Raw genomic sequence first — 13,910 nt, 5'->3', positions numbered from 1 at the left:
TAACTATTCAAATAGTATTAAAAAATCTACCTTAAAGAGGAAAAATGTTAAGTTTTCCAAATTCATCCAATATTGCTTTTACTGCATAATCAATGCTGTCTATGTAGCTTTTCTATTATAAATCTGTACCACTCAAGCCATATTTAATTTGTGATAAAACTTCCTGCACAATAAATAGAGGCATGTTGTAACTGGGCTATTTCTAGATATGGATTCCTAAATTACTAACTTCTAGAGAACATTCATAAATTTAACTCTTTAACAAGGATCACAGAGCTGCAGCAAATCATGTCTATGGAGCTTTCAGTTAAGCTTTATGTGTGTTCAGGAACAGAAAACCAAACACCACATGTTTTCACTCATAAGTGGGAGTTGAACAATGAGAACATATGGACACAGGGAGGGGAACATCACACACTAAGGCCTGTCGGGGGGTGGGGGGCAAGGGCACGGAAAGCATTAGCACAAATACCTAATGCATGTGGGGCTTAAAACCTAGATGACGGATTGATAGGTGCAGAAAACCACCATGGCACATGTATACCTATGTAACAAACCTGCACGTTCTGCACATGTATCCTGGAACTTAAAGTAAAAGAAAAAAAATGCTTTATGTGTGATTACTTATGACTTGTTTGGGCATGGTGGTGAATCAAAGACCCAGAAGTCTAATTTTGCTATGTATCAAAGGTTTCCAAAATTTGAAACATTGTTCCAAGAAGGCTGAGTGACACCCAATCTCCTGCCCACTCATCATTAGTATACAAATATCAATCTGTTTGACATCTTATTATTGCAGAGGTTAGAAACAAGTTCATTCATTCATTTCACAAATCTTTACTGCTACCGTGTGCTCACAATGTGCTAGGTGTTGGAGATATATTGTACTTTCTTTCTTTGAAGGACTAAATGTATTACAAAACAAAAAATACAAATATAGTCAAAGAAGCTTTACCTCTCGCCCCATGTCATCCATTGTCCTCCAAAAGTTGTTATGATCTAAGTAGGTAATTGGATTCCATACAGGTGGGAACGGCCCCCTGAAGGGGTATGATTTGCCCTGTGAGATACAAGATATTTAAAAAGGAAATATTTACTACAATGTAAAAGTAGATAATCTGCCAAATTGGTAAATGTCTGCAAGCAAAATCATGTGAATTATCAATATGTGATACACACTCAACTTTTTAGCTCCTTGTGTCCTCAGAACCCCACTTAACGTTTTAGCATAGAGATTTCCAGCAAAATTCTGTGTTAATTAAGTTCACTGCCACACCAACCATGGTAAAGAGGTTTCTCTCTGAAATTGGAGCCCTTAGCATATAAAATTTAAATACTGGTACATAAGTGGAGTTAACCTAAGGAAATCTTATTTGCCAATGGTACTTGCAAATATCTCAGAGTCAGGAGCCTCTGTGTGCCTGGAAAGTCAGAAAATTATAACTATAAGCATTATACAACTTAGAAGGGGATGAAAAATCAATCACGAGAATGCAACCATCTGTTAGAAGAACCACAAAACAGGGCCCAGAAAGCTTTCCCAAGGACTCAGATGTGCTAGGTAAACACAGGAGTTCCCAGAGATCAGCAAAGTCAAAGCAGAAAGATTAGACAACTTCAAGCTTCTCTTCCAGACATGTTTACACCACGTGGTTCTTCCCACAGGGATACCTCGACGCAGAAGTAAAGGGAACACATCATTCTAAGGATTAAAAATAAATAATCTCTGGGAGGATTAACCTGCTGATGGCACTTAAGAGACATACACAAAAATCACTTTGGGTCAATCTGAAAACCCGAGTCAGAAGCCAGGCTGTGCATTCTGACAGCATCTTTCAACCGAATCAGAATAACTTAAAGTTCTCAGTCAACAAAAACTTCTGCAAAACTCTGAGTCATTCAACAAAGATGCATCTTCTGTTGATGTTGTAGGCAGAGAAACTAGAATTGTGGAATAAGAGATTTCATATTTGTTCTTGTATTAATTCTGTGGCCATGTTGGTCTTCTCTCTCCAACAAGGCCATAAGATTCCCAGGGAAAGGTTGAGATACAGCTTTTTGTTTCTTCTCACACATAGATAGATGATATAGATACAGATATAGATAGAGAGAGAGAGACAGAGACAGAGAGAGAAACAGAGACAGAGAGAAGGATTCAGATTTATTTTAAGGAATTAACTCATGTTGTTTGAGAGGGATGGCAAGTCCAAAATCTGTAGGGTAGGTCACGGACCCAGGGAAGAGTTGCAGTTTGACTTTAAAGGTAGTCTGCTGGCAGAATTCCCTCTTTTCCTGGGAGACATCAATCTTTTTCTCTTAAGGACTTCAAATGATTGGAGAAGGTCCATTCACATTATGGAAGGTAATCTGCTTTGCTCAAAGTCTACTGATTTAAATATTAACCTTATCTTAAAAATAGCTTGACAGAAACATTAGAATAATGTTTGTCCAAATATCTAGACAAGTTGACATATAAAATTAACTGTCACCGTTCTTAATTAACACTATTGAGGTGTACTTTACATACAATGTATTCATTTTATTTTAGTTTAGTTTCCATATATTTTTATAGTTAAAAGTTATTTTAAAACATTTAACCTGCCATTAAAACTGTATATATTTATAATGCACAACATAATATTTTGAAATATGTATACCCTGTGGAATGGTTAAACTGAGCTAATTCCATATGCATTACCTTACATACCTATCATTTTGGGAGGTGAGAACACATAAAATCTATTCTCTTAGCAATTTTCAAGACTACAATACATTGTTTTTAACTAAAGTTACTATGTTGTACAATAGATCTCTTGGACTTATTTCTCCTATCTAACTAAAATTTTGTATCCTTTGACTAATACCTCCTCAACAACGTACCCACATTAAATAATTTAAAATGCAATTTGGGGAGTCATGACCCATGTATACACCTATGTAACTACCACTCCAATCAAGATATAAAATATTCCTATCACTCAGAAAATTCCCTCTTTCCCCTTCCCAGACAGTCTCTGTCCCCTTTCTGGCCCTGGGAAATCACTGTTCAGTTTTCTGTCACTACAGATTGGTTTTGCTTGTTTTCACATTTTTTAATGGACTCATAGAAGATGTATACCTTTGTATCTGGCGTGTTTTGCTCAGCATGATATTTCTGAGGTTTGTCCAAGTTTCCGTTTGTTCCTCTTTATTGCTAAGTAGTATCCATTGAACGGATGTACCATGGTTTGTTTCACCTGTTGATAACTATTTGTAGTTTTGATCTGCTGTGAATAAAACTGCTATAAACATTCTTGTACAGGTCTTTTTGTGTACATATATTTTTTCTTCTCTTGGGTAAATGCCTAGTAGGGGAATGGCTGAGTCACATGGCGGGTGTATGTTTAACTTTTTAAGTTTAATAGTGTTCCAAAGTTTTTGCACTGCTTTACATTACCAACAGCAATGCATGAAAGTTCTAGTTGATCAGCATACTGACACTTGCTGACTTTTCTTTTATGCTTTAAATATAGTTTCTATTTGTTTTACACATTTTTACAAAGTAATTTGTTTTACAAATTTTTACAAAATAACTTTGTTTTACAAAGTAATATTTGTTTTACAAAAAAAGTTGTAAAGACAGTACAGAAAGTTCCCATATACCTTTCACCTAGTTTTCTCTAATGTTAGCATCTTACATTACATGGTACATTGACCAAGACCAGGAGATCGACACTGGTAGATCACTCTATACTAAACTTCAGATTTTATTTGGATTTCACCCATTTATCCACTAAACATCCTTTTTCTGTTGCAGGATCCCATCCAGGATATCACATTTCATTTAGTTGTCCTGTCTTCTTAGTGTCCTACGGTCTGTGATAGTTTCTCAGTAGTCCCTCATTTTTCATAACCTTTGAAGTTTGAAGAATGCTGGTCAGTTACCTGGTAGAATATCCCTTAATTTGGATCTGTCTGAAGTTACTTTTTTTTTCATTTTTAGATTGGGACTATGAATTTTGGGGAAGACTATCACAAAGACCAAGTGCTCTTTTCATCATGTCACCTCAGAGGGCACGTGATATCAATATGACTTATCACAGATGATGTTAACCTTGATTCCTTGCTTAGGGTGGTGTCTGTCAGGTCTCTCCACTGTACAGTCGCTATTCACCCCTCTTCTATGCTCTGTTCTTTGGAAGAGAGTCATTAAGTTCGGAAGACCCTCAAGAGGGGATGGTGGGAGCTAACCTCCACTTTCTGGAGACGGAGAAACCCCACAAATTTTTTGAATTCTTTTCTCAGGAAGGTTTTCCTCTTTTCCCCTTTACTTGCTTATTCAATCATTTATTTATAACAGTGGACATATATATGTGTGCTTTATACCTTGTGTTATAATCCAACACTATATGATTTATTTGTTGCTCAAATTATTCTACTTCTGAGCACTCCTTCAGGTCGGCTCCCTGTGTCCCTTTGACATGCCCCCATCCTTTTGTCTGTTGAGCATTTATTTTCATTTCTGGCACTAGAAGATTCTCCAGACTCATCTTCTGCTTTTTTCTGCCCAAGTCCTAGGATCTGTCATTTGTTCAAGAAGCCTTTCCTTTTATCAAGAGAGTGGTATTTAGAAGCAACTTCTGGCTGCTGAGTGCAAGCTGATTTTGTTTTATAATCAGCTTTATTGAGAAATAATTCATGTTCCATACAACTTGCATGCTGACCTGAAAACCTCCACTTATCCCTCCTCCATCAGAGTTCAATACATAAAACTTGCTCAGCAGAAACCTGTGGATTGATCCAGGGACTATTCTCCACGAAGAAGAAGTCAATCCCCATTCTAGCTCTGCCTCTCTTAAGATGACTGACACAGAGTAAGACAGTTGCTTAATCTTCCAGGCCCCAGATATCAGTCTTTGTAATTCAACATCTATTGACTCCATTGTCTTCTTCCAGGAAGTATGGCCAGATTGCCATAAACAGTTGGGTTAGGTGGTCTTCTCAGTGTTCTAGAGCTCTCTGTTTCTCTTTCATCTGCCACTAACTCCACTGCACCAGTTTCATGCATTTACTACTCTATCTCATTCATTGGGCCCTATGCTGCAAGAGCATGGGCTCTGGAACCAGTCTCCCTGGGTTGAGTCATGGTCTGCCACTCACTAGCTGTGTTAAGTTGCTTAACTTCTCTGTGCTTCAGTTAACTCAGTAGTGAAATGTGATCATAGTAACTATCTTGGAGGCATGTTAGAAAGATGAAGTGTGTTGATACATGTAAGTCACTTTGAACAGTGGCTGGCATGTTGTAAGTTCTCAATCAATATTATTACCGCAGCTTCTACCATTGTAATTATAATCTTTGTATGCTTAGGACATGCTGGCAGAGACTGCTGGCACATAGTAGGTTCACAATGCATGCTTGATATAATTTCAGCTGTGTGACCTTGAACTTGTCATTTATTTGGCACACAATGTCCAGATTTCTAAACTGATCTTTTGTACTTTGGTTCCTTATGTTATAACTATCTATCCTACTTGTTTTAAGTCTCCCCTTGAACCCAGACCCACTCTTGTCTCTGCAGATCCCTATCAGCTGAGTAGTGCCCAACCCTGCCCCCTCAACACAATGCACTTGTACAAAGGGTGTGTGGGATGGAACTTAAATAGCAAAGAACCAAATCAAGCTGCACACTGAGAGCAATGTGCATCTATGACTGGTGTACAAAGTCATCCTTCTGGACTATCAGTATGGCATTGTGCCCACAAAGAGATAAAACCATACGCAGTTGAATAGCCACACTATAAGTGGGAAGAACAGCATAGTTTTGCTTGAACATCCATTAATAAAAAGATAGAGAGGAAGAAATCAGTGTTCAGTCAAACAATTAAATTATTTAGGTTTTTTTGTTTGCTTGTGCTTGTTTTCACAAGCACATTGGTTCAGTCAGAAATCACCACCAGACGACTTGAAGAAGAGTGTGAGCCCAGCAGATGTGGTTAATTAATGTCTGTCTGTCACTGCCAGGGCCTGCACCGGCAACCATGGTAGCTCCTGGAAACATAAAGACAATTCATCCAGAAAGTGAGAGCTCAGTCTGACACATGAGACTTGGCCTGGGAAAAGGTGAAGGACAGCTTTTAGAATAAGGCAGAGTTAACTAACTAACCATGACCTGCATGTGGAGCCCTGCCCAACAAAAGCATCCTGCACATCTATCTATCTATCTATCTATCTATCTATCTATCTATCTATCTATCATCTATCTATCTATCAAGAGAGATAGAGTCTTGCTCTGTTGCCCAGGCTGGAGTACAGTGGCACAATCTTGACTCACTGCAACCTCTGCCTCCCTGGGTCAAGCGATTCTCCTGCCTCAGCCTCCTGAGTAGCTGGATTACAGGTGTGCACCACCATGCCTGGCTAATTTTTGTAATTTTAGTAGAGACGTGGTTTCACCATATTGGCCAGGCTGGTCTCAAACTCCTGACCTCAGGTAATTCACCCGCCAAAGCCTCCCAAAGTGCAGGAATTACAGGTGTGAGTCACCGCACTCAGCCACGTCCTTCTATATTAACCTCCCACCAGAACGCATAAGATGGGCACCTCTCCACCATCCCTCCTTCCTTTCCCCAGAGATAAATTATTTGTACAGTACATGTCATATGGAAGTGCTATGATGTGGGTGGCAAGGGGCTCCTTCCAAGACTCTAGTTGACAGATCCCATCTGAATAACCCAGTTGAAATGTCACCTTAGCTGAATTATAGCGATTTTCATTCAATGGGGTCCCAAAAACATTGAGGTTTGCTCAAATAGCAATAATTCCAGCAATGCAATGGTGTCAAAGACCAGCTGTTAAAGCCCTCCTAACTCAGGAATGCTATTAGAAAGGAGGTTTGCTCAAAACTCTAAAACCAAAAACAGAGTAAACATGTGAGTAAATAGAAACCAAACAATATGTAAAGAAAACTATCATGAAGCAGAATAAAACACTTTATCCTTTAACCTCCTTGGTGTCTCATGTCTAAGCAGGCAACAGCTTAGTTTAGATAAATTCATAAAAACAAGTCTTCTTTTATAAGATTAGGGAAAACTTCTGATAAACACTGGAAAGAGCTATTGCTAGACTCATAAAAGATTGCAAATCTTCAAGTTTCCAGGGAATAAGTTGGGTAAGGAGGAAATGTCTAAGTTTATAAGATTACACATTCTGAGGCAAGAGTTTTGTGCCTCAGATTTGGCCATGATACAAACAGTCCAGTGATTATTACTGTTTTGAATATTGTCTAGGGAGGCTTGTTCTTCTGAAGACATCATGAGAAGACATTAGAATAAGTGCTCATCCCAGGATGTGCCTAAGTTACAAAGTCTAATTACATATAGCGTTTTTCTTTGATCATTACAGCAGCCCTATTAGGTAGGTTCAGCAGAAGTTATTTCTCCCTTTTACAGGTAAAAGAAATAAAGCTCACATAAGTTTAAATGACTAGATTGAGATCTCATAGCTCATGAGTGAAAGCTATTGGAAGTTCAATTTGATTTTCAGTAGCTGCCAGGGTCATTGTCTTCTATCAAGCCAGATGTGAACAAGATACGCAAAATGTAAATTAATGCTACTCACTCATTTTGTTTGTTTTAGAAAACCGTTTTTTTAATAAAAATATATTATGTTTACTTATAGTAGGGTTATTATTGTTATTTTAAGTAATTAAGTTATATCAATAAATATTTTTAAGATTCTCAATTTCAATTTATAAGATGGCAAATATAGAGAGATAGAGTCACAAAAACAAAAGCTACTTGGAATTCTTAATAATTTTTAAGAATGTAAAAATGTTAGAGGTTCTGGACTAAAGTCTCATGAGAAGGATTATAAGATGGCTTTTAAGAGACCAACAGAACTGACTTGAACTGGCTCTTCAAAGTAATAGCTGTATGACTACAGGTAAATTGCTCAACATTTGTAAGCTTTGGTTCTCTTATCATTAGAATTGGAATCATGATACCTATCTTGGGTGTACTGTAGGAATAATGGAGATTATACAAGGTACACAGGATGCATGCACTAAATGGATATTGCTGATGGTTTTGTGATCATTATGAGTGTACCATCATTTATACAACCACTTCTTACCCATAAATCCATGACCACACTTTTGATGAATCTCCTTTGGATGAATTCCTAGCATCAGAATTCCTGCCATGAAAATTTGTCTTTGACTCTTTAAAGTAGACTTCCTGAAAAACAGTAACCAAACTGATGCTCACATGGCCTCATTTTGGAGCCTGTATGTTCAATTAAAACATTTGAACTCCACTTCCTAGAATTGTCACCTAGTGAGTGAGTGGCTTCAGAAACAGGCTGGCTGGGTGAGGTCCATTACCATTGTCAACATCAATGTTCTACATGTCCTTCTCCCCTCCTGACCTCTCTTCTGGAAGCAAAGACCCTACACCCCAATTTCTGTCACATTTGGGAAGCCCTTTTGCCATCATAATATTGATGCTGGACCCAGTCCCTGTCAGTAGAAACAGGTGGCCTGGTCCTTCTCAGATTCAGTTCCTGAGGAGTGACCTTTTTCTCTCAGAATGTGTCCTCTGATGTTCATGGGAACCTTGCCCTTCTAACCATTGGGAGCCAGGGTAAGCCACCTTCCCCTCTATAACGCAATCATTTTTACAGTTATGAATAAGGGTTGTTCTTAGGCAATAAACTAATTTGAAGGACCAGGCTTTCCTTTTGACCTATACTTGCAGTTTGAGAGAAAAGAAAATTAGTCTTTCCCATGAGGGAGGAGGGGAGAAGTCCCGTGAACTGTAGTTGGGCAAATGGTTGTCTTCTTCTGTTCGTGTGCCTGTTTCACGACCCTTGTTCACATTTCCAATTTTTTAATTTTTAAAAAATATTCTGAGTACATAGTAGGTGTATATACTTACGGGGTACACGAGATGTTTTGATGATACATGCATGCAACGTGTAATACTCACATCATGGAAAATGGGGTATCCATTCCCTCAAGCATTTATCCTTTGTGTCACAAACAATTCAATCATACCCTCTTAGTTATTTTTAAATGTACAATTAAATTATTATTGACTAGAGTCACCCTGTTGTTCCATCAAACAGTAGGTCTTATTCATTCTTTAATTATTTTTTTTGTACCCATTAACCATCCTTACCTTCCTCTCACCACCATTCCACTATCCTTCCCAGCCTCTGGTAAGCATCCTCTACCCTCTATGTCTATGAGTTCAATTGTTTTGATTTTTAGATCCCACAAATAAGTGAGAACATGTGGTGTTTGTCTTTCTGTGCCTGGTTTACTTCACTTAACATAATGATATCCAGTTACATCCATGTTATTGCAAATGACAGGATCTCATCCTTTTTATGGCTGTATAGTACTTCATTGTGTATATGTACCGCATTTCCTCTATCCATTCATCTGTTGGTGGGCACTTAGGTTGCTTCCAAATGTTGTCTATTGTGAACAGAGCTGCAACAAACATGGGAGTGCAGATACCTCTTTGATATGCTGTTTTCCTTTCTTTGGGGTATATATCCAGCAGTGGAATTGCTGGATCATATGGTAGCTCCATTTTTAGTTTTTTGAGGAACTTCCAAAATGTTCTCCATAGTGGTTGTACTACTTTACATTCCCACCAACATTGTGCGAATATTCCCTTTTCTGTACATCCTTGCCAGCATTTGCTATTATCTGTCTTTTGGATATAAGCCATTTTAACTGGGGTGAGATGCTATCTTACTGTAGTTTTGATTTGCAGTGAGGTTGAGCAGTTTTCCATATGTCTATTTGCCATTTGGATATCTTCTTTTGAGAAATGTCTATTAAAGTGTTCTGCCCATTTTTTTGATGAGATAATTAGATTTTTTCTTATAGAATTGCTTGCTAACATTTCTAAGCACCCAGAATTGGCACTGACGCTGTCTTCTAATTGCACCATCACATGGGTGAGACTGGAGTGAGGTGCAGACAATGGCAATGTTGCATTTTTGGAATTTTCCAGCAGCACCACAGCATATGAAAGGCCTAGGATTGACCACATAGAAAGAAATGAGGAAGATGGGAGTGGTAGTGGCTGACAAACCAGGCAAAGCCTGGCAGGAATAATAATAAGAAGCAATAATGACAATAAATAGTATTGAGTGCTTACTCTGTTCAGGCCCTGTTCTGTGCACTTCATATATATTGACTCAATCTTCACAGTGACCCTATGAGATAGGCACCATGTTGTCCTTTTCAGATGAAGAAACTGAGGCATACAGAGATAAATAATTATATTTTGCCTAAGATCTCACAACTAGTATGTGGCAGCAGGATTTCAATTCAGACATTCAAAGACCAATGCTCTCAATCATGAAGCTTCCCAGCCTTTCCTTTCAATTATAGTGATTGAACACTATTTGTCAGACACTGGGCTGATAGGTTTAAGTTAATTCATTTAATCCTCACAACAACCCAGTGAGTAACCTGCTGATAGTTAGTTTCATCTTGCAGATGAGTTTAGTAGCACAGAGGGTTGAGTAACCTGTCCAAAGTCACACAGCTCGCATACTGCAGAAACTGAATTTAACCTCAGATTTGTGTATGTAGAGCTCACATTCTTTCTTCTTAAACAGCTTTATTGCAGCATAAGTGACATACAATAAATTGCACATGAGTAATAGAATTCAAGCTCTTGTCAGATTCTCTGCTCTATGAGCCACTTCTCATTTGGTCCAAAGACAGTCTCTGGAAGGCATTTAGATCAAGTAACCACTTGAGATTCTTACAAACTAGATAGAAGCGATTCATGGACTCAATGACCAGCCAGATCATTACTGTGGCTGTCCCTCCTGTTCCCCATGCATGGCCTAGTCCAGTCCATCCTCGAATGGCTGTTACATCAGTTCATTCCTTCATTCAACAAATATTTCTTGAGTGCCTCCTGTGTACCTGGCACTGTTCTGGGCACTGGAGGCACAACAGATAAAAGTCTGCTCTCGTGGGAGCTTATATTATAGTAGGTATAAACAAGGAAAAGCTAACAAAACAGACACTACACAAAATAAATAAGAAAATCATGTAGTAGATTAGAAGGTGGAAAGTGCTATGAAGACAAAGTAGCAGGGAAGACAAAGAGGAAGTGTTGGCGGTTTGAGGTTGGTTGCAATTTTAATTAAAGTGATGCCAAGGAAGTCCTCAAGGAGAGGGTGACAGTTGAATGAAGAGATGAAAGAGGTGAAAGGGGAAATTATGTGAATATCTGGAGGGGAGAAATGCTCCAGGCAGGCCGGGCGCGGTGGCTCAAGCCTGTAATCCCAGTACTTTGGGAGGTCGAGACGGGCGGATCACGAGGTCATGAGATCAAGACTATCCTGGCTAGCACGGTGAAACCCCGTCTCTACTAAAAATGCAAAAAAATTAGCCGGGCGTGGCAGCGAGTGCTTGTAGTCCCAGCTACTTGGGAGGCTGAGGCAGGAGAATGGCGTGAACCTGGGAGGCGGAGCTTGCAGTGAGCCGAGATGGCGCCACTGCACTCCAGCCTGGGCGACTGAGCCAGACTCCCTCTCACAAAAAAAAAAAAAAAAAAGAAAAAAAAAAAAGAAATGCTCCAGGCAGGCAGAGGCCCTACTGAGTGTCGCATGAATGGACTGCACAAGAAACCAGAAGGGGGCAGCCTTGTCCTATCTCTTTTCCAATTGGACTGTCCCCTTGCTCACTGGAACAAATTCAAGCTCCTGTACCTGGTTCTCAAGGTTGCCAAAAGAAGGTGGCTGCCAAGAAGAAGGTGCCTTCCAAGAAGAAGGTGGCTGCCTCTGTGCTCTGGTCAAGCAGTTTCCCTGATGTCAGCAGGCTATCCTCTCCTCACCAGTGTATCATCACTGCATCTTTCCTCAAAGGCTTTTTATTTTCTAATATCCATCAGTGCAAAGTATAAACAACTTTCTTTGCAGAGCTCAATACTGACTCCTTCAAGAAGCCTTCCAAGCTTCATCTCACCACCCGTCACTTCACTCCATTTGAGTCCCTACCATCTTAATTTGTACTTGCCCATGTTATCTTGACAGTACTGTATTCTCTAGGTATTCCATGTGGGTATGTCTTCCCTCTCCAGCTATATCAGGAAATGAACCAATCATCTGCATCGTCCCATAATGCTTAAGAATGTTATATATTCAATTGGTGTTTGACATGCATGGGATGGTTGGATGGATGAATAGATGCTTGGATGGACAGATGTAAGGATGGAAATGGATGGATGAATGAATGGATAGATAGGTGACTGGATAAACAGTACTAAAATAAGAAGAAGAAGTTTTCAGAGTCTGAGTCGGAAGTCTGATTGCTTTCTAAAAACAATCAAAATTAATTTATTTTGAAAAAAGTGAAGTGTTTAAACTAAGAAGCTGAAAATTGTATTTCCTCCCTCAAAGACCTGTCTTTGTCCTATTTACCCTCACAATCTGGTGTAAATGCACCTGTAAGTGGAGTCAGGTTTGAGTTCCACAGAAGAGTCTCCAAAATTAGTCGTGCATTGACTTCAAAAAATAAGGGTGTGTGCAGAAGGATGCAGGGTTTTGTGACCGTAATTCTTTACTGCTTATATCGGCCATTTCCAGCTGTATCACATTTCTAACCATCAGGACATGCCATCATGCCAAGAGGTTGTTTCTAAAGCAGAATAATGCCCATGACTAAAATCAGTTTTTCCGTGGCAACCTTCTCACTCTTTCAATTTGTAAACACATAAGTGTTTATTTGATCAAATAGCACAAGCATCTAAAGTATCTCAATAAATATCATCCCTTTATTGAGGGCATATAATTTTTGGATATCCCCAACATATTGCTCAACATGCACACCAGCACTAGCAAAACTCCAGAGTGCTCTGGCCTTGAATAATGTGCTTTTCAAAAATAGAGACAGCTACCTACCAGCGTCAGCTTTTCCAGGAGAAATCTTGGCTCAAATAAAAGGCTGTTTCACCACAATATTAGAGATGATAAGAAAGCTGAAAACTGGAAGCAGTGGTTTTTGTCATTCTCTGGGACAAGGGCTCCTCTGAAAATTTGTTGCGAACCATGAAGTCTCTCCAGTAGAGTGCATACATATAGATAGTATAACACCAGGAGAAGGTACCTGAAGCTTACTCAGGGGCCCTCTCGCCAGAGTCCAGGAATATGAGTTTGAGAAAGCTTGATGACAACACCAAGTGCTGGTGAAGTAAAGAAGCAACCAGAACTCTCGTATCTTGCTAATGGTAGTGTAATGTAGTATATTCCCCTTTCGAAAACTGGCAGTATCTACTAAAGCTGCATATACACATTACTATGACCCACTTCTAGGTATATGCCCCAGAAAATGTTCTCCAAACACATACATGAAAATGTTAAATATCCATCAATAGCAATATGGACAAAAAAATGATTTATAGTTCCTTAATGGTACATCATACAGTTATCCATCAATAGCAATATGGACCAAAAAAAAGAGCTATAGTTCCTTAATGGTATACCATATACATCAAGGGGAATAAATCATTTACAAATACTCCTAATAGCATGATTGAATTTCACAGCAAAAATTTACAAAAGCAGCCGGACACAAAGAATACACACTATAAGATTTCATTTTTATAAAGTTTTAAAACAGGGAAAATTAATCTATGGTGATAGAATTCAGGATACTGGGTCTCCTTGGGAATGGGTAATGCCAGTAAAGGAACATGAGGAGGCCTCTGGGGGCTGTAGTGAGATGAAAGCTTTATGAGTATGTTCATTTTGAAAATTCATCAGCTGTTCATTTATGTTTTGTCTTGTTTTCTGTACATATGTTATACATCAACAAAAATTTACATACTCAGAATAGACTAAAAATCCACTGAATTGTTTTTTTTTTTTTTTTTTTTTTTTTTTTTTTTTTTTTTTT

General features: G+C 38.8%; 1 protein-coding gene across 1 annotated transcript in view; it reads right to left on the bottom strand.

The window, feature by feature from the left end:
• The window catches only part of MAOB (monoamine oxidase B), a 117,837-nt gene that overhangs the window by 35,879 nt on the left and 68,048 nt on the right, over positions 1 to 13,910 (bottom strand). Inside the window, exon 4 of the mRNA XM_023202817.1 lies at positions 956 to 1,060. Within this exon, the coding sequence (XP_023058585.1) occupies positions 956 to 1,060 (105 nt within the window). The remainder of the gene's footprint in view (positions 1 to 955; positions 1,061 to 13,910) is intronic.

Source organism: Piliocolobus tephrosceles, chromosome 12 (assembly GCF_002776525.5).
Source record: "Piliocolobus tephrosceles isolate RC106 chromosome 12, ASM277652v3, whole genome shotgun sequence".
In the NCBI taxonomy this organism is placed as follows: Eukaryota; Metazoa; Chordata; class Mammalia; order Primates; family Cercopithecidae; genus Piliocolobus; species Piliocolobus tephrosceles.
Note: the sequence above shows the minus strand (reverse complement) of the source record. Positions and strands in the feature narration are given on the sequence as shown.